An 18,546-nucleotide genomic window follows, 5' to 3' on the forward strand; every position below is an offset into this window, starting at 1 on the left:
CATGTGTCATTCTGTTCGGGCTTTCTCATGCATTCATCACCGAGAGACTCTCCTCTCAGCGTATGCCACTCCAGGTGGTGCTGTTCTTGCCCTTTAGCTGTAAAGGCCAGAGGCCTGTATATCAGCACTGGGAGCCCAAGGGCAGATGCTGACAGCCTCACCTTTGGTGGTCTCCATGCTGTGCGTATTCAGAGCTCCATCCCCACAGTTTATTTCTTGGTGTCTCCGTAAGTCTGATGACACAGCCTCCACCTCAGCTCCTGGAAAATGATAACCGAACAGTTAACACCAAGAAAGGAAGATGACAAGAAAAGGAAACAACATGGGAATGCATCATCTTTTGGAGTGAATGTCAGGAGGAGTGAGATCTTTAAACCACAAAATGGACTTTCACCTCTTGACCTACCTTTCATGACAATCCTTTGTCTCTGACACACGGTCTGGGTCTTGGCTTGTGTCCCCATTACAGCAGTGAGTCTCAGCTCTGAGGGCTGAGCCACCAGCATGTGCAATAGCCTCTGCTCCCCACTCCCTCCAAACAAGGTGGGCTGGGGGGGCTCGGGTCGCTGCTCCTGAGATAACTGCAAGGGTTGGGGGAGCTGGGTCGGCCCTAAACAAGGGCTTCAGAATCAGCAGCACCCTCATACCTGTGAGCTCCCAGACCCCTGCTTCATCCATCTGTTCTTGTTTACTGGGTCCTTTTAAAGCTCCCCTAGCTCTAAATTTCCATCCTGATCGCTTCCTCCGACTCTAGTTCCCCTTCCTGCTCCATCTTTTAATCCTAGTCAAAATTCATGGTTCTGCCCTCTCTCTCCTCAACCTGTCTTTTCCTGGCCTCCCTCATATTCCTTCTACCTCATAACTCTCTTCCTTTAGGCCTTTCCTCAATGGCTTCAGCTCCTTGTGTTTTGGTTAGGCTGTGCGTTTTTCTCCATGGTACTGCCTGAGTGTCAAACTACTGTCACCAAAGCCCTGCCAGAGGCACTGTTATTATCCTCAGTCACCACTTCATCCCAGCCCTCCTGTAAGCAGCAGGTACCATGAAAAAATCTGTCTCTTCCTCATCTGCTGCACTCAGATTTACTGCACCATGTTTTTTAGATAGCCACAAGTAAGTTGGCCAACATGAGTAGCTACAAGAAACCAGCATTTGGCTATAGGTCAGTCTTTTGGTCCTCAGTTTTGCCATGGATGTCCTGATGCTTGGTGTAAGAGCAGTCTCACTGTAAAGGAAGGAATAACACCTCTCTACCACCTCTGACAGTTCCTGCTGTGTATCCACAAACACAGGGCCATGCTAAGCGGAGCCTCAGACCTCATCTGCGTGATGTTCACTCACATGCATTATGTCACACATGAATGAAATCTCTAAGGCAGAAAAAGGCATCAGAAGGAAACCATTTCAGGCTTAAATAACTCACTCCGGTGTTGTCAAATGGCTCTGAGTCAATCTAACGGTGCAAGCCTCCACTGTAGGTGTGAACACATTCAGACTAATCTGCACGTGTTAACGGTGCACTAACCTGTCTAGATTAATTTCCCTGATGCTAGCAGAGGACACTCACCACAGACTGTCCCTTGATTTAGGAGGAGCTCACAAAGATCCTACTGTCTTGGTCACTTTACCAAGGCTCAGATGGTACCTGAGAGAATCATGATGCTTATCCAGGCACTTTTCTTGGGTAAACTAACAAGGAAACCAACCAGCTCTCCAGCCAGGCTGTAATGCAGATTTGACCAGTGCATGCTGCAGACATCAAGCTATGTCCTTCTGACATTCAGAAATTGAGTCACCCCAGGCTTGCTTGTTTGTTGAACCTTCGTGGTATATCCAGCCCTTGACAAAGCCTGGACTTCAAGCTAGACTGGCTGCCCTAGAGTGACTGCCCTCCATCCACTGGAGCCCTAACTAGGAGCCACAGAGATGCAAGACAGGTCCCTGGAGCAGGGACTGGCATTTGTTTCCCTGCCAGATCCCTCGTGGGGATTGATCTGAAGTTGAAGATGGTTTTGCTTGTATTCCGGTCACTCCCTGAGAAAGATGGGCTTTGGATCAATGTGGAGTGCGTCACTGAATGGCCTATTATTCACCAAGTGAAACGTGCACTCGGAGACACAGCAGCCCTTGATAAAGATTCAGCTCTGCCTCTGAGGTTCAAAGCAGGAGCGAACCAAGGGAACCACTCAGCTCCTTTACGTGACACTAAAATGAGCTTGTTTCAGGGTCATTCTTCAAGGCTACCTTAAGTTGTGCGTTGCTCCTAATTAAATCACCGTCTGCACAACCACATCCCTTTGGCTGGGCGAGGAGACACCTCTAACTTAAGTTGATCGTCCCCTCTGCCGCCATGCCGTGTCTATAGGGTAGGCCTGAGGAGAACAGCGATGCCCAGCAGGTGCTTTCCCACCTCTACCCTCATGCTCGTAACACTGGGCCAGTTGTCTCACGGGGCATGCTATGAAGGCATTACCACAGAGCAGTGGTGAGCAGCATGATAGCCCCATGGGGAAGAGCAGCACAGAGCGTGTAGTGGCCTCACTCCCAGCCCCAGGTCTGGAGAAGTTCCCTGAGCAGAGGAGGCAAGCGAGTACTGCAGCTCACTATGAGATCCTTACATTGACAGGCGCTGCCAGCAGACCATTACCTTAGTTTGTCATGTTTGTTTTTAAATATAATGGGACAATTTATTGCAGGTTACAGAAAGTGTTCAGCTGGAGGGAGTCCCAGCTTTGGGAGCTGTTTTCATAATGTGTTTCCGAGGTACTCTCTTTGTCAGGAAATCACAGTGCTCAGCAATACCTCGTGCTTGGTTTCTGACCCCTTGCTGGGAGGCTTTCATGTGTTTTGTTGTGCTTGTGCAGTTCTTAGGTGTTCTTCTTTGATTTATTTGATCGCATCCATTCCTCCCATCTCCACTGCCCCTTGTTCAGCAGGCAGCTCCCCCTCCTAGCTCCCCATCAGTGAGCAAGGTGCTGGGGAAGGAGGCAGGGCTGGGAGCAGGCTGGAAGGCTGGGAAGTCAAAGCGAGCAGGTGGGCAAGAAGTAGTGGGAAGTGTTGGTGAGAAGGGACTAGACCAGGGAGTCAGAGCTTCAGGAGATCAGAAGAAAAAGGGTCACCTCGGGGAGCTTCTCCTGGTGAAGGAAAGGAAGGTTTCACTGAGTGCCCGTAGCCTCAGCCTCTGTGGAGAGGGCACTGGAGAAAACGCATCTGCTGACAGAGAAGCCAGCAGGAAGGGATGAAGCACTGGCTGGAAGCAGCTGAGGTTTACGCAAGACATTTCACTGCGCTGACAAGCGTGTGAGCCTGTAATGTCAGCACGGTGAGAATTTCTCACCCCTTCAGCCGCATCTCCCCAGCCTGCCCAGCCCCACAGCCTCCTTTTGCAGTGGATGGGAGAGGCTCAGCCTCGGGGGCAGCGAGCAGCCCGCCGAAGCAGCAGGGCTGAGGGACTCCCTCCTCCCACCCTCGGCACGGGGGCAGAAGGGGTGCCGCTCACACGAGCACAGACGCTGGGACAGCCATCCCTGGTGCCCCACGGGGAGGGAGCCCTTTGGAGGTGCCACCAGCGCTGCCGTGGTCTCCAGCACCCCCCCCCCTTGCCCACCCCGGCAGCGATCACTGACGGAGCTGGTGAAGTGGGGGAGTCGTAGGAGACAGAGGATGCTTAATTACAGAGCAGCCCTGGAAACTAGCAACAGCAGCGGCACTGTGGCCAGGAGGGGAGGCAGCAGGGCTGTAAATAGAAATTGCGGAGGCAGCCGCGGGGAACAGAGTGAGGGAGGCTTCTGCTCCAGCATCTCTCCGTCTCTCTCCAGCTTCTCTCACCTCTCACAGCCACCCTGGCTCCCAGCACAGATCAGCATGTGACAAGCAGCCCCAAAGCATGGCTGGGAGGCAGCAGCTCCGGTGCAAAAACAGCCACTCGGGGCTGAGAAGTGGGTGTGCGAGGCCCCTGCGGCTTCCTTGAGCAAAGGAGAGCTCCTGTGGAAATCTGTGAGGAGGGCTGAAAGGCCCCTCTGGCCACTAAGGAAACCAGGGTGAGATGGACACGTGGCCAAATGGCCCTGTCCACCCCTCTGGAGAAGGCCATAGGATGGCAGATGCTTGAGCCCCCATCCCACCGGGGTCTGCCCAGGGCAAAGCCCCTCTCTCCCCACCCCTGACACCTCCATTATGGCCTCTTCCACAGCAGCAAGAGCTCTGCTTCCAGTATTTTGCAAAGGTTTATTTAAAAATGTTGAAACTAACATCCCACAAGAATTGAATATTTCACCACAAGGAGAAGAGAAATCCTACAAAAATATATATCACAGCGCACAAGGGCAGGGGAGGGGGGGAGCGAGACCAAGCGGGAAGCAGGAGGGAGGATGGAGAGAAGGATGGGAGCTGCGGCAGAACAAGACCAAATGGCAGAGAGAGAACAAGAGAGGAGTGAGGAGAGCGAAACAGCAGGAGGGGAGAGAGAGCCAGGAGGGAGACCATGGTACAAGATGGGAGCAGGGAGTGGGAAAACAACAGGAAAGGAGGGAAGGAGAGCTGTCAGACAGTGAAAGAAGGGGTTCCCCTCTATTGTCTTGACAAGGTAGGGCCAGGACTACAGTGGGACGTCAGCTGGGGCATGGTCAGGGAGCTGGAGTTTGGCCCAGGGCTTTTGTGCTGCAGGACTCATCTCTAAGGCTGTGCCATAGGCGTGTTTTTCAGAGTGAAAACCAAAACCACCGTTTAAGTCAGACCAATCGAAAGGTGATCATGTTTTCATTTGAGAATGTGTGGGAAGTGAACAAAAAGCTCCTTTCCAAGCATTTTTCCTTAGCAGGGAAGGGAGGGGTGGGCGGGTGAAAGGGACAGATTTACAAGGGCACTTAGGTGCCACTGAGGAAGAGGTAGATAGCCCTCTCTGAAGCCTTGGAACTCTTGGCTGGATGTGTCGCTGTAAACTGGACTGGAGGAGAGGTGTGGAAGCACACGTCTGAGCTCTGTTCCCTTGCCTACCCGTCATGACCAACCAGATCGGGAAGCCCAAACAGGATTTGTCCTTGTGGTCATGTCACTGTCGGGTAAACAGGGAGAGAGAGAGACTCAGGTTCCTGCTCCAACACAATGCAGGGCGGAGGGGAGGGATTGTCCCCCAGGCCTTCCCTCCTTCCCACTGCACCCACAGGGAGACCAGCCTTCTGCTAACAAAACCACGTCCCTTGAGGAGTTTGCACAGACACAGTTGCTCAGCCCACCCAGATGTGTTCTGCTAACTGGCCAGCAATGTTGGACAGGCTCAGCCCAAGCCTACAAACATTTGCAGTAGTTTTCCCTACACACCTTTCTCTCTGTAAAATTTCCACTGGAAAAAATTTAACCCAGATATTTTTCCTCCAGTCAGCTGGAAGATGGGAAACCTGCGGCTTGTGACTGAGAAGGTGCTGGCCTCTGCCCTGGCTTTGTACCTGGTGCTGTCAACCAGTCCATGTGTGCATCTCACAGAATACGATCTTGGAGGACCAGGCAGGCTCCATTCTGCATAGGGAAAGATGGTTTATAAGGCTCCGGCCATGGAGAAGACAGATCCAGTGAGATTATTTATTGACTGGAAGAAGCTTATGTGGCCAAACATGTTTTGAATGTTTTGCTCCAGGGACAGAACATAGCAATGAAAGTTTGGGCAGAACGATGAAGCTGTTTCCCATATCTAACCTGTTTCATGTGAGAGAGTGAACGACCGCCATAAAAATGTTTGACTAGAAAAATTGGTGTTGGAAAAGATATTCAGCATATCGAAACTTCCGTCATTATAAGAGTTTTCTCTACTGCATTTCCCATCTTCCCTCTTACCACAACATCCATGAAAGGTTTCATTCCTTGGAGGTACTTTTAACAAGAGCAGAGACACGTTGAAGGAAAACAAACAAACAAACAATCAAACAGAAACAACACTTAAATCTGATGTGTTTGCAGAGTTTACAAAGGCCTGGCCAGCAGAGCGCAGGGCTTCCCTGCAGCAAGTGTTGGAAACTGTTTTCACTACACACCCTGCAGTGCCCTGCCACTTTCTTGCAGACCTTCTCTCCACACTGCGTGTGCAAAGGGAAAGTCCGAGGACAGCCCTTGAAGTGGTAGCGTCTAAACTCTGGCCTTATTTCAACAAGCGCTATTGATCAAAGAGCAATCTAATTAATCCAGTCTGGAAGATTACTTAAACCAGTTTGAGGCGTTATGTTGTGAACTGCCCGCAGCAACCAATTCAGCCCTGTGCAGACTGTGTGCTGATGTCCATCTCCATCCCTGGTTGTGCCAGCGTGAGTGGGAACAGCCCCTGACCTGCCCTCAGCTGGCAGGGGTGGTGGTGAGGGGGGCCGTGGGCAGGAGCAGCCATCTGCCCCCTTGTTTGTCCATCCACAGCTTGAACGTCCACCAAAGCCTTGAGAGGGGCCTCAGTAAGGATAAAGGCTCAGTAACAGATTGATTTACAGTAAAGCAATAATATCCCCTGCCGTGAGCAGAGACTGAACCTGTGCTTAGACTGGAGACCTCCAGAGTCCTTTTCCAACTACATCTTTCAGCCATTCTGTGCTTCTAATAAGCCGATAATTTTATTTGACCTGTCATTTTCTCCAAATCTCTACTGTTTTCTGTGAAGCTTACTGTAATTTACACTCTCATTTAAATGTCCTTCACGGTGAGTCAGGTGGGACCTGAGATCACCAGCAGATCAGCTGGGTAAATGGGCAGAACCAGGCCTCATAGGAAACTCCATGTGCTTTGTTCTATAAAGAATATGCTTTTACTACAGAGATAAAGGGTGGAAGGCGATTTCCTATTCTCTGAGATGACAGAAAACTTTTTGTCAAAGACCTTGTATGGTGCACTAGAGCCTTCAAATTGTGGGTGAGTTTCCCGTCTCTGGACACAATCAGCCCAGAAACTGAGGGTGTTTGTATACCATAGGGGTGACCTTACCTAAATCAGCATCATTTCAGTTCAGTGGCTGTCAGCGTGGGTTTGTAAATTTCTTTGAAGGTGTCCACAAAAGCCAAGAGAGGGCAACTATTGTCATTGTCAATGGACTGTTGTGGAAATGGGCCTCCCATGCCTGGTTGCGGCATAGATACCCCCTCTCTCATGCCCTTGGCAAGTGTTGTCTCACGAGGCATTCCAGGAGAAACCTACCAGCAGTACATGGCAACCCTCCAAACGCTCCCGAGGTCATCTATAAATCGCTCTTTGCCATCCTAGGCAAACAGAGTCATCTCAGCTGCTTGTTGCCTGTGACAGGAGTGTCCGAAAGCAATTCCCTACCCCAGCCCAGCCAAACTCATGCTCCTTGTGCCCAGCTATATCTGCTTGTGACACTTTTAGCTGCTTTGGCAGTATCTCAATGGACAGGACCCTTGCTAAATGACGTTATGGGCAGAAGGCTTCACCTATGATTTTCTAAAGAACACCTCCATAGAGTAGAGATAAAACCTTGATGAAGTAGACTGAGGGGGTGGAAAGGGACAGCGAGGAGGCTTCCAAGAGATCAAAACATTTGGAAAGCAAAAGGAACTTCTTCCATCCTTAACTGGCAAGAAAGGAGGGGAGGAGGAATGGAGAGAAAAAAATAGAAACATTGGGGACTGAGAGATGAAAGATACAAGCTGAAGACAGAAAACAGGAGTGTTAGGCAGAAAGGAGATGGGAAGATATGAATATTAAAAGCAGGGCAATGTTTCCTTCAAGGAAATGTGTTGCTGAGGGGGGTCAGGTGCTATATGAGCCTCTTCTTCCCAAGACTCACCCACTCCTGGGACCCTCGGGAAGGCCAAGACCTTGGGAACAGAAGGACCTGCCATCACCTGAGCCCTGGCTCGGGGTGACCGAACCCCAGCAGGCATCGCTGCAGCCACTGAACTCCAGACGTTCACGTCAAAGCACACAACATGGAAAGGGACACACGGAAGGGCTCGGGCCCACGGGGACAGGGGTACGCCTTTCCACCTTGCCTACCCCCAACGTCAGGCATGCACTGGTGGGAGAGTCACGGAGGTCAAAGAGTGCGTGTGCGTGTGTGCGAGGACAGGGGCAGGGCAGGCTACGATTTCACACCACCGACAGCCGCCTTCCCTCCCACCATCCTGCTCGCTCATCCTCCTGTCCTGCTCGGGGGGGTCCCCAACCTTCCCCCCGCAGGACGCTAGCGAGGCCCGGCTCGTCCGTTTGCCCAGGCACGTCCCGGTGGAGTTATTTAACAACGGTGGCAGCGGGCCGTGGCACAAGGAGATTGTTTTTTTTTTTTTTCCTGGGGTAGCAGAGGCGGCAGAAGTGTGGGCTCCCCGGTTGTGACAGGAGGGTGGGGGAGCCAGCTCTGCTTCTCCCGTGTGCATCACAGGTTCACCAGTGGGATTCTGGGGGGAAAAGGGAATCGGAAAAGAATTAGAGACGGGCGCTCATGCTGCCCCGGCGTCCCCGCTAGCCAGCCAGCCTCGCCTGGGCCCTCCTCAGAAGGTTGATCTGCCTTGCCCGCCCTTAGCCTGCTGTTCCTCTGCCCCCTGCCACCCCACGGCTCCCTGGCTCCCCGGCGGACTCACCGGTTGAGCTGGAAGGCAGTGCTTTTCCCGTGGCCCCCCAGTTTCTCCGCACCCTCCTGCCCATGCCTGGGTTCCTCCGCCTCGGGTGTGGGGGTCAGGGCGTCGCCGTAGGGCCCCAGGATGCTGACGGTGGTGGGGGACAGGTCCGTGAGGGGCTGCTGGCTATCCTGCTGCCTCCCACCACTCTGCTGCCCAGAGTGGCGCCGGCGCTTCTGGTTGCGGTCCCAGCTTTGGAGAGAAGAGCAGCAAGGCGATGAGTGCCCCTTGCACCCGTGGGTCAAACACTTTCTCCAGTGCCCAAGCCCACAGTCCTTGTGCCCACCGACATGGCCTCAGAGCACCGTTACGAAACAGTCCCAATTGGCCCCAAGCCCCACTCACCAGAACTTGAATATGATCCCGGTGGCAACCAGGACAATGATGATAGAGATGGTGATCGTGACGTAGAGCTGGGGGTCCACACCTGTGAGGCAGAGGTGAGAGGGGCAGTGTGACTGCCACCCCCATCAGACCCCCAAGAGCAGCAGTGCAAGTGTTGGGGCAAGGACAAGTTTTGCAGAAGGAGCTTCTTCTGCAAAAACAGGGCCAGGAGAAGCACAATGCAGACCTACCTTCCCCCCGGGGCCCAAACAGGAACGGCCGTAGGGTGGCCGGGGTCTCGCGGAGGTTGAGCCCCGCGTTGTGCAGCAGCGAGTGGGAGTTGGGCTGCGCCGTCGCCATGCCCCGTGGTGAAACGAAGGTGTAGCCCAGCGGTGGGAAGCCCGGGTTGGCTGAGTTGGCGTCCCCTCCGTCCTCATCCGACACCGTGGGGCCCCACACGATGGCCCAGGGGTATTGGGAGGAGGGCATGCCGTCCTCGAAACCAGAGGGGGTGGCGGGCCGGGCCCCCGCTGCCTGGCGTCTCAGCCGCACGGCGTGGCGCAGGTCCCCACCGCGGGGGGACAGGGCCCGCTGGCGCGGCGCCGTGAGGCGCAAATCCCGCTCCGGCAGCGAGGTCCTGTCCCAGATGCAAATGGGCCGGTGGGCAGAGGGACTCCGACGAGCGCAGAGAGGCCGGGTGGCCACGGGGCTGCGAGGGCGCAGGGACCAGGCGGCGGGCGGAGGGACAGCGGAGACCAGGAGGAGGAAGTGCCATAGCTGCAGCGAGTGGATGGAGGAGGCCAGGAGAGGCATCCTGCTGCAGGAGGAGGAGGAGGAAGAGCGCATTATCTGGACGTCCCTCCTGCTGGGAAGGCCCGTCGTGGAGCAGCCGACAGCAGCCTGCTGCCCACATGCCTTCCTCCTTCCCGCATCGCTGGCAGGCGCGGGGGGGCCGTGAACCTACCAGGCACCAGGCTCCATCGCAGATGCAACAGCGCCTCGTCACTCGGCGAGGTCTCGCCTCATGCTCCTCACTGGGAGGCAAGAGAGAGAGCTTGAGCTGCGTCTGGACCTCGCGGCCATCGCTCCCTCCCCGCTGCTGGTGCCAGCCCCGGCAGGCAGAGCGAGGCAGAGCATGCACATGCACCCACTCCCCTGCCCAGGGCTGCTCCCTCCGGCCCACAGAAGCATGCTCGCTAGCGTATGCACCAGGGAAAAGTGATCCGCCTCTGGAGTACACGTGCGGAGACGCGTGCACAGACTCCCGGGGGACTCTCCTGTCTGAAGGCCGAGGGGGGATTCGGCGTCTTTGTTTGCTTATCGCTAGAACAGGTTGGAATCTTAATTCTTGTGTTTATTTATAGTGCAGAGCGTGTAATCCATTTATTAAAAAGGAGCCTCTTCATTGTCTGCCGGGGTGAGGGAGCGAGAGGGGAAGCTCGCAAGTGATAAACCGGGAAGATTGGGAAAGAGAGAGTGAATCAGCCAGAAAAGTCCAGCCTTACTAAGGAACTTAAGAGCAAAAACATACCTATCAAATATTTAGCATTTACTTTCCTCCTCACTAACACGGAATTACCTTTCCATGCTCCTTACCCACGTATCCTCAGCAAGGTCCCGTCCCTCCCTTCCTCCCCCGCCTCTCCCACCAGCAATCCCCAAAACCCAGCAGCGCTAGGCAGCAGCTGCGGCACGGAGCAAGGGCCAGCACCCCGGCAGGATTTCAGCACCGGCCGCACGCCACCCTCCGGCATCATCCTCACGGCAGCGCGGCTGCCCTTCATGCTGCCTGCCCCTTCCCTTGGCAGCACGCGGCGCAGCGCCAGCCCTTCCCCAGTGAGCTGCTGTGTACCTGACCCGGGATTTTGCTCCACAACAAAGACCTCACGCACACACGGGGAAAAAATCATTCAAGACATCCAGCCCGTTCCTTCACTGTGAAGGGGAGGAGTGAGCTCCGACAACCCACATTCGTGCCCTCATGCGGCTGTGGGGCGTGGAAAAGGGGGTGCTGGGCCAAGGGGGCTCAGGAGGCAGTCAACACGGAGACCAAACACCCTGCACCTCCAGCCCTGAGCCCACCATGCTGTGTCTTGATGCTCCCAAGGAGTAATAGCAGCTCCCCTGCTGGGTCCATGTTGTTAGGTGACGCTGCAGCCCCTCCTGAGGAGCAGGCCTTCCTCTTGCAGCCCGCTGCTTGCTGTGGGCTGGGGGGCTCGCGCCCCATGACATGCACCTGAGGAGAGGGGCTGGGAGGAAGGACACCCAGGAGCAAACCGCTGTCTGGCTCCTGCTGCATTAACTGGGGATATTTTTAGTTTCCTCCTGTTAAATATTTAAACAAAGTTCACAGGAAAAAAGGAATTGTCGGCTAATGTGCCCTGCCCTTCCCTCCGGGGCAAGATCAGTCTCTGGAGAGATCCTGAGATGAAGATGAGGAGAAAAGAGCAGCTATTCTCAGCATTTCTTTGTACTTTGCTCCTGAACCTCTAAGCCTTAGAGGGGACTCGGTATTAAAATGCAGCTCTGCAGAGAGGCAGCAGAATGGAGCAAGTTTCTTCCAAAGCCAGAGGCTCCCTTGCGCTGGCAAGATCTTGGCCATCTGGATTATGATCACGACGCTGTGGAAGATCATGTCTGGCAAGACAGAAATCTGTGACAGAATTTCTTTTGGACCTTGGAAAGGGAGGGAATCCCAAGTGTCGTGGATCCCTCTCCATGTGAGTCCCCAGGCTAGGGTGCACGCAAACCGTCCGGATGATTTCAAGGTGGCCTGGAGTGCCTGGGGCCATGGCTGGGACTGGGGAGTAGCTCCCCGTGATGAAGAGCCATGTCCTGCAACCGCATTATCAGCTAACAGCCCTGGTCTTCAGAGGGTGCATGTGTGGTTTTTTGCATCAGGCAACAGGAGATGTGAATCTGGGTAGTACCACCGCAGTAGCAGAAATCGCTGTGCTGCTTGGCTGTATTTGGGCTCTCCAGAAGAGCACCCAGGACCGAGCATTCCCAGGGTCTAAAGCCTGGGAATAAGGATCCCTACAGACCCAAGTTGTGCTTGCTTTATCACCTGGAAGCCTGAATTTCAGCCCTAGGGAGCAGGTTATGGCTGTTACTGGACCAGAGGCGCAAGAGTGAGCCCAGCACTGGTCTCCTCCCATACACATACTGCTGTGTTTGTGACAGGCTGGAAACTGGGTGCAAGGCTCAGACCTCAGGCACTCTTGTGCACAGATCCTCCTGCAGTGAGGAGGAGGTGAATCCTGGAGGCTCTACCCCAAAGGCAGCTCCAGATGAGTGCAGGACTGAGATGGTATCAGTCAGCATTCTGGTTTGATAATGATATTGGGGACAGAGACTGAGAGTGTGCCCTGGCACAAGCACAGCCAGGTGTCTTTTGTGGAGGAGCACAGAGGTGTCTCCTGTAGCATGAATGCCATAAGAGCAAAGGAGCAGGAACTCCAGCTGATTCGCCAGCCAGCAAGGGCTAGGCTCCACTGCACATGGAGTACCAATGCTCACAGCAGAGCGTGGACATAGATCCCTGTGGCTTACCAGCACAGCAGCAGATAAAACATGTCTGGGGCACTCTTCGGTTAGCTGCTGGCAGTAGGAATTGTGTCCTGGGCACAAACTCTGTTGTGCTTGAGGGCAAGCACAGCAAATGTCCTTGATTCATCTCTGTATCCCATTGTGGATGTTGAATAAAACAGTATATCTTTGGAGAGGAGGAGCGGGCTCAAATAGTCTTACTGCCTGGAGGTACGAGTCCCAGTATCGTTGCACCTTACACCTTTCAGGAGGCTGTTGTATGCCAGAGCAGAGACTGGATTTCTGCATCAGTACCGCCTGGCATGGCTTTTGCTTTCAGGTCCGTCTCCCGGGTCTAATTGTGATAAAAAATGGACAGAGCTGGTCCCAGGGTCCAAAGATGGACCTGCGTGCTTTCACTCTAGGTACAGGGCCTTCATTGCAGTGTTCCAGTGTCCTGTTATGCACAGATGACAGAGAGTGAATGACAAAGCTATTTCCCCAGGGCACTTCACTGAGCTCCGTTTGTGAATCTTGGTGCTTGGAAGCTGGGAGGAGGAATTACATTGCTCGTTGCTATTGCATGCGGACCCCACTACAGGGCCAGACTACAGATCTGGGGCTAGTCTATTAGGAGCTGCTCTCACTGAATTTGCAGGATGAAAGCACAAGTCCTTCTTCTGTTCCCCAACGTCAGTGACCCAGCCATGCTTCCTCCCTCTTGGTAAGTCTCCTGCAGCCCAGACCCACTGCTGCTGGGATGTGAGAGAGCAGATCTCAGCAGCCGTGCCCAAAAGCATGCATGCCACTTCTCCAAGGGGAATGGGAACCTACATCCTAACTATTGTCTAGGAGCAGAGCCTGCTGCGTGCCTGCTCTGAGCAGGAAGCACAGGCTAAACCGTAGAAGTGACATCCTGAACTCTGGAGTTCAGGTGCTACTCTGCCCTGGTGAAGCCCTGGGATTCATGGAGGATAACTCCTACATGTCCAGGATTCTAGCATGCAGTGGTCCCCAAGAGAAATCTTATTGAAATATAAAAGTTATCACTGGAATAAAAGAGCTGAGGTGCCAGGCGCGTGCAGGCAATACCCATGCTGTAGCTCGCTCACATCAAATGCAATCTGTAACCTTCTGTTACAAAATGCTGAAGTTTGACAAATTCAAATGAGGAACAATACTATTAATAAAGAGGGTCACACACTAGTACAATTTACCTAGGGAGGCGGTGTATTCCCTCCTGCCTGAAGCCTTTACACGGCTGTATTTCTCAAAGAGATGCTGTAGTTCAATCGGAGGTTATGGGTTTGACGCAGGAAATGAAATTGGTGAAATTTTCTGGCCTGTGCAATGCTGCAGGTCAGACTAGATGATCAAAACGGTCCCCCTGGCCTTAAAATCTGAGAATCTCACAGCTTTCTTGATGCTTAGCAGAGATCAGCTCTGACCGGGGAGCAATTGGGCGAAGCCGAGCACACGCAGGACGTGTCAGCGAGAAGCGGCTAGCCTCCTTCCATCTGGGGATGGGGAGAGAGTTGCACCCGATTCTGCCTGGCTCGGCTGGCAGACGATGATCTATCTGTATTTCTCTAGCATCTCGGGCTTGACTGCTGTGATACTATGCCTCTAGGAATGGAGCCGTCTGCTCTCTGAGCGCTCCAGCTAGTTCAGAATGCAGCAGTCTGTTTGCTCAGCCACTCAATCTGCCGGGAATGCATCACCGTGCCTCTCTGCACCCCACACCAGCGGCCCTCCTGCGAGCACAGAGTCCAGCTCAAGGTCTCCAGCCCAGTATTCAAAGCCCAGCATGGGACAGGCCCCAGTGACCTCAGCAATCAATCACCTCTCCTTATGCAGCGATGACCTCACATGACGGATATATTCCACTGGAACAATGAAATTGCCAACCAGTTTGGGTAGAGGGGGAAGGGATGGAGGAAGGGGAAAGAGGCTCATGACCCTGAGGAACAGAACATTCACAGGAGCTGGGCCAAGATTATGAAACTTACTGCCGGCTGAAATAGCGTTCGCCATTAGCAACCCCGCAGCACCGAGAGCTTCATGCAAATCCTTCCTTTGCCCAGCTCCCCCACAGCAACGATCCCACTAAAACAGTAATAAAAAATCAAAACAAACCTGAGGGGGACCCAGCCCTCCTCGCGGAGAGAGAAAGCTAGGTTGCCTGTCATTTTTAACTCCCGGCCAGCATCAGGGTGCTGTGATGACAGCTACTGATAGGAGACAGCGATCCGGGACTGTGGAGCCTAGCAGCTATCTCCGAGCATCGAGCGGAGCGAGTTCAGGTGCCGGCAGTGAGACCCCCCGACACCGCCTGGTGCCCCGAGCGCCCCACACCTGTGTTTTTCTCAGTGGCCGTGAGCATCCCGGGGTTCACAGCCCAAGCTGCAGAGATGCAGTCATCGCTGGTGTGGTAGCAGGAAGCATGAACCCCAGTGCTGATGAAAAGGAATTGTACGTCCTGCTGTATTCGGCTGGGTGGGGACAGGGAAAGGGAGGAATCCTGGAGCAGCTGCCCCAGGGAGGCGATTCTGCTGCGCTCGGGGGAGTTTAGACAGCCGGGAGCACGAAGCCAAATGCTGGTACCCTGTGGTGGGAGATGCCAAGCCCATCTGGGGAAGGAGCTCCTGCTGTGCATGGGGCTGGGGGCGACAGCTTGCAGAGCGCGCTGGATTTGGGGGCTGGCAGTCTGAATGCAGTGCCTCGCGTCGGGTGCTCTACCTGGTGTCTGAGGCTGTGAAGGCTGGTGGTAGTGCCCAGAAGGACTGGCCAGGACCGCGGAGGGGCCGGTGGCGCTCGCCCGGTGTTAGTGCAGGTCCTGCAGCACTCGGTGACCGCTGGCAGAAATTCCAGTGACAGGGCACTGGGGCAAGCACCTACGGGCTGGGGATGGAAATCCTGGGCTAGGGCATAATCCGGGGCTGGAAGGGTGGCAGCGCCTGCACATTTGGACACCTCGGTATCTAGGGAACGGGCGTGTGAACCCCAGCAGCGGTCCTCTGAGCTCAAGTCTCCCCGCATTTGGGAACTGTGAGCATGGCCCCATTCCAGCCAGCACTCTAGGATGCCGGTCCCCTGCCATCTAGTGCCTGCCTGCAATACATGTCATGAGTCTGCCAATCTTCTGCCTCCCAGTTTCCTACGGTTCCCGGGCATCCAAGTGCTTCAGGTGCTGGAGTCTCCACATCCGAATTGGTCTCTCTTGTGTGGTGCACCCTCGGCTGGGCGGGAGGAGGGACTGACCCCTCCGCTTCCTTTCTCCAGCTGCGCCAATTTGGCTGAAGTCGCCTTGCTCAGCAGAGGCTCCAGTGCTCCAGCACAACAGGTCTGTGATGGAGCCCGGAGCTGGAGGGCAAGAGGCAGCAATGCCTTGGACGTGCCCCCTCCCTGCCAGCCCCTCGGGCACCCCCTGCCCCAGAGCGAGAGAGGAGGGGACGGCAGAGGGGACGGAGAGCCGGCTAAGGAGGAGACAGAGCACCCAGATGGGGAGAGGGGAAAGGAAAAAGGGGGAGAAAGGACACGGGGAAGGAGACGGCGAGGGATGACTCGTAGCCGGGCACGCGTCCCTCCCTGCCCCTCGCCCCTGCGGCCCCATGCCCACGCCGGGGCTGAGGCTGAACTTACCTTGCGGGGAGACGAGTGGGGCGCAGCCGGGGCGGCGGAGCGGGGGACCGGGGGAGCGCGGCTGCCGCTGCCGGTGCCTCTCATGGCCAGGACGAAGGAAGGAGAGGAGGAGGAGGAGAGGAGGAGGGAGAGGAGGAGGAGGAGGAGGAAGGCTCGGCGAGGCTCAGCCCTGGCTGAGGGAGAGGGAGCGAGAGATGCCTTGAAATAAACAGCTGCCGAGGACTGGTCCAGCCCCTCTTTCTCTCTCTCCGTCTCCGTCTCCCTCGCTCGCAGCCTCCCGTTAACCCCATGGCTGCTGGCACGGCCGCGGCCCGACACCGCCGCCCCCGAGCCCTGCTGCGGTCCGAGGGGCGCCCACCGGGGGGCAGCCCCGACGGGGGCAGCACCACGGGGGGCGGGGGGGGGGGGGGGGGGGATGCCCCGTGCCCTGCCGCCCCCCGGCCCCGCAGCCCTTCCCCGCCTGCGGGGTGGGCGAGGGCTCCCCGGTTCCCGACCCCCCCCCCCATCCTTCCCCCGGGCCGCCCCGCCGGACCTGCCCGCCGCCGCCGCCGCCTCCCCGCCGCCGCTGCCCGCTCCGCGCCTCTCCCGTCGTGCCGGTTATTTCGGGCTCCTCACAGGAAGCGATTAGGTTGCCATGGAGAGAGGTGTCTCCAAGGGACCCGCCGCTCCCCCCCCCCCCATCTCCCCGCCGCCCGCCTACCCCCGGACGGCTCCGTCCCCCGGGACCCCCCCTCCCCGCGACGCCCCCCCCCGTCCCCCCCACCCCCCGGGGCTCGCCGCCGCCGCCGTGCCCCTCGAGGGGGGCGCCTCTGCGGCCGTCGAGGTGGGGACGGGGGGGGGGGGGCTGCGGGAGCAGGGGGGGGGCTCTGCCCGGGCCGCGGGACCGCCCCGCTCGGCTGAGCGCATCCCCGGGCGCGTCCCTGTGCCGGGGATCGATGGGACGCGTCCGGGAGCGGCGGGGACGTGCCGGCGAGAGGAGAGCCCGGGGGGGGGTGGCGTGCCTCCGAGGGGCCGGGTGTTTCCCGGGGAAAACCTCCCCCCCGCCACCAAGGACCAGGCAGAAGGCGCGGTCCAAGCCGGAAGGCGGCTGCCGAGCGACCCGCTGGGCGAGAGAAGAAAGTCGGGGGCAGAAAGACGGCTTCCACTCCAGGGACTGACAAACGAGGAAGTGATTTCCTCAGGAACAATCAAACTTTTCATCATGAAGTGATGAGGGAGGACCGCGTCTGACCCTGGCAAAACAGAAAGGAATAGCGGAGACAGCACCGATCTATAAAGCAACCCGCCACTCCATCAGGGATGGACACTGGTAACAGACACAGCACCGAGCCCGGGCACAGCACGACGCCCGGAACAGACCGTGCCCAACTCGTGGCAGCACCCGAGGGTGCTCGGCTGCTCTTCAGGCCTTCCACGAGCTCCCCTGGTAGCGAACCAGGCTGAACTCACCTTTCACGCACCAAGGCTTTCATGTTTCGAGCGAGCTTTTGTAAGCGTTTGGGGGAGTCAACGGGATTTGCACATGGCTGTGCGCGGCTGGATGGGTCGGCACGTGCGTGCCCCGGTGTCAGCGCCCACCGTGGTCGGGGCACGGGAGGACGGCGCTGCCTGGGGAGCTGTCACAGCCTGGGGCTGGGCGAGACAAATGCCATTGTGTGTCAACAGGCATATACGTGGCTGAGCGCCTTGGCTTTTGTCCCCCGCACGTACACGGGGCTTTATGTCAGAGATTATCTGGGCTTCTGTCGCATTCGCCAGCCTTTTCATCTCTCACCCTCCTGGGACTCGTACAAGTGATCTGTACAAGGCTCGCCCAGCCAATCCTTGCACGCTTGCCCACAACCACCTGTACGGATGCGGCCGGGGCAGCCCCTGGCACAACCAAGGCGTGCTTCTCACCCACCGCAGGCTCCGTCTGCACCCTCGTGCTCTGCGAGCTCTGTCCAGCTCCCTGCCCTCTGCACCCTCCTGCTGCTTATTGGGGGGTAGCTGAGGGTAGAAAGCTCTGGAAGGGGCTACCTCAGCCACGGAGGCTCTTTCTGACCTTTTCGAATTATGACGAATGTGTTTAGTATAATTGGGAAGCACAAAACAGACGAGAAAATTCAACCGGGGAAAGGTCAGTTAAAGGGCGAAAATCCAGATGACGCAAACACTGAAAATCCCCCTGAAGAGCAAAACTGCAGGAGGAAGCAAAAGGAGCCAGAGACAGGGAAGAGAATGAGGAGGAGGAAGGTGCTGTAGGGACCAAGGAGACCCTGGGAGGTGTGAGGGAAGTCAGGAAAGCCATCGAGGTGACAGGAACGGCGAGCACAAGGGCTGATGTCACACTTACATCAGGACATAAAGGGAAAGGCATGCTTGTTTCAGAGCACAGGTTTGGACCAGCAGAGTGGTGAAATGAGGTACTTTGGATGGGGCGGGCTCAAAGGAAAGCTAGCAAGAAATTACAGG

General features: G+C 56.1%; 1 protein-coding gene across 4 annotated transcripts; it reads right to left on the reverse strand.

The window, feature by feature from the left end:
• Positions 1–4,208: 4,208 nt before the first annotated feature.
• PIANP (PILR alpha associated neural protein) lies at positions 4,209–16,810 on the reverse strand. Of its 4 annotated transcripts, none has more exons than XM_083798635.1 (7): positions 16,793–16,810; positions 16,093–16,265; positions 9,887–9,956; positions 9,174–9,739; positions 8,944–9,025; positions 8,563–8,790; positions 4,209–8,379 (listed from the first exon to the last, which is right to left on the reverse strand). In XM_083798635.1, exons 3-7 carry the CDS (start codon positions 9,901–9,903, stop codon positions 8,358–8,360), a joined length of 915 nt encoding a protein of 304 aa, XP_083654761.1. In that variant the 5' UTR covers positions 9,904–9,956; positions 16,093–16,265; positions 16,793–16,810; the 3' UTR covers positions 4,209–8,357. The 4 variants fall into 4 exon arrangements, with proteins under 4 accessions (XP_083654761.1, XP_083654764.1, XP_083654763.1 ...); XM_083798638.1 differs by having other exon boundaries at positions 10,775–16,265; XM_083798637.1 differs by lacking the exon at positions 16,793–16,810 and adding an exon at positions 16,625–16,747.
• Positions 16,811–18,546: the final 1,736 nt, after the last annotated feature.

Source organism: Anser anser, assembly GCF_964211835.1.
Source record: "Anser anser genome assembly, chromosome: 1".
NCBI lineage: Eukaryota > Metazoa > Chordata > Aves > Anseriformes > Anatidae > Anser > Anser anser.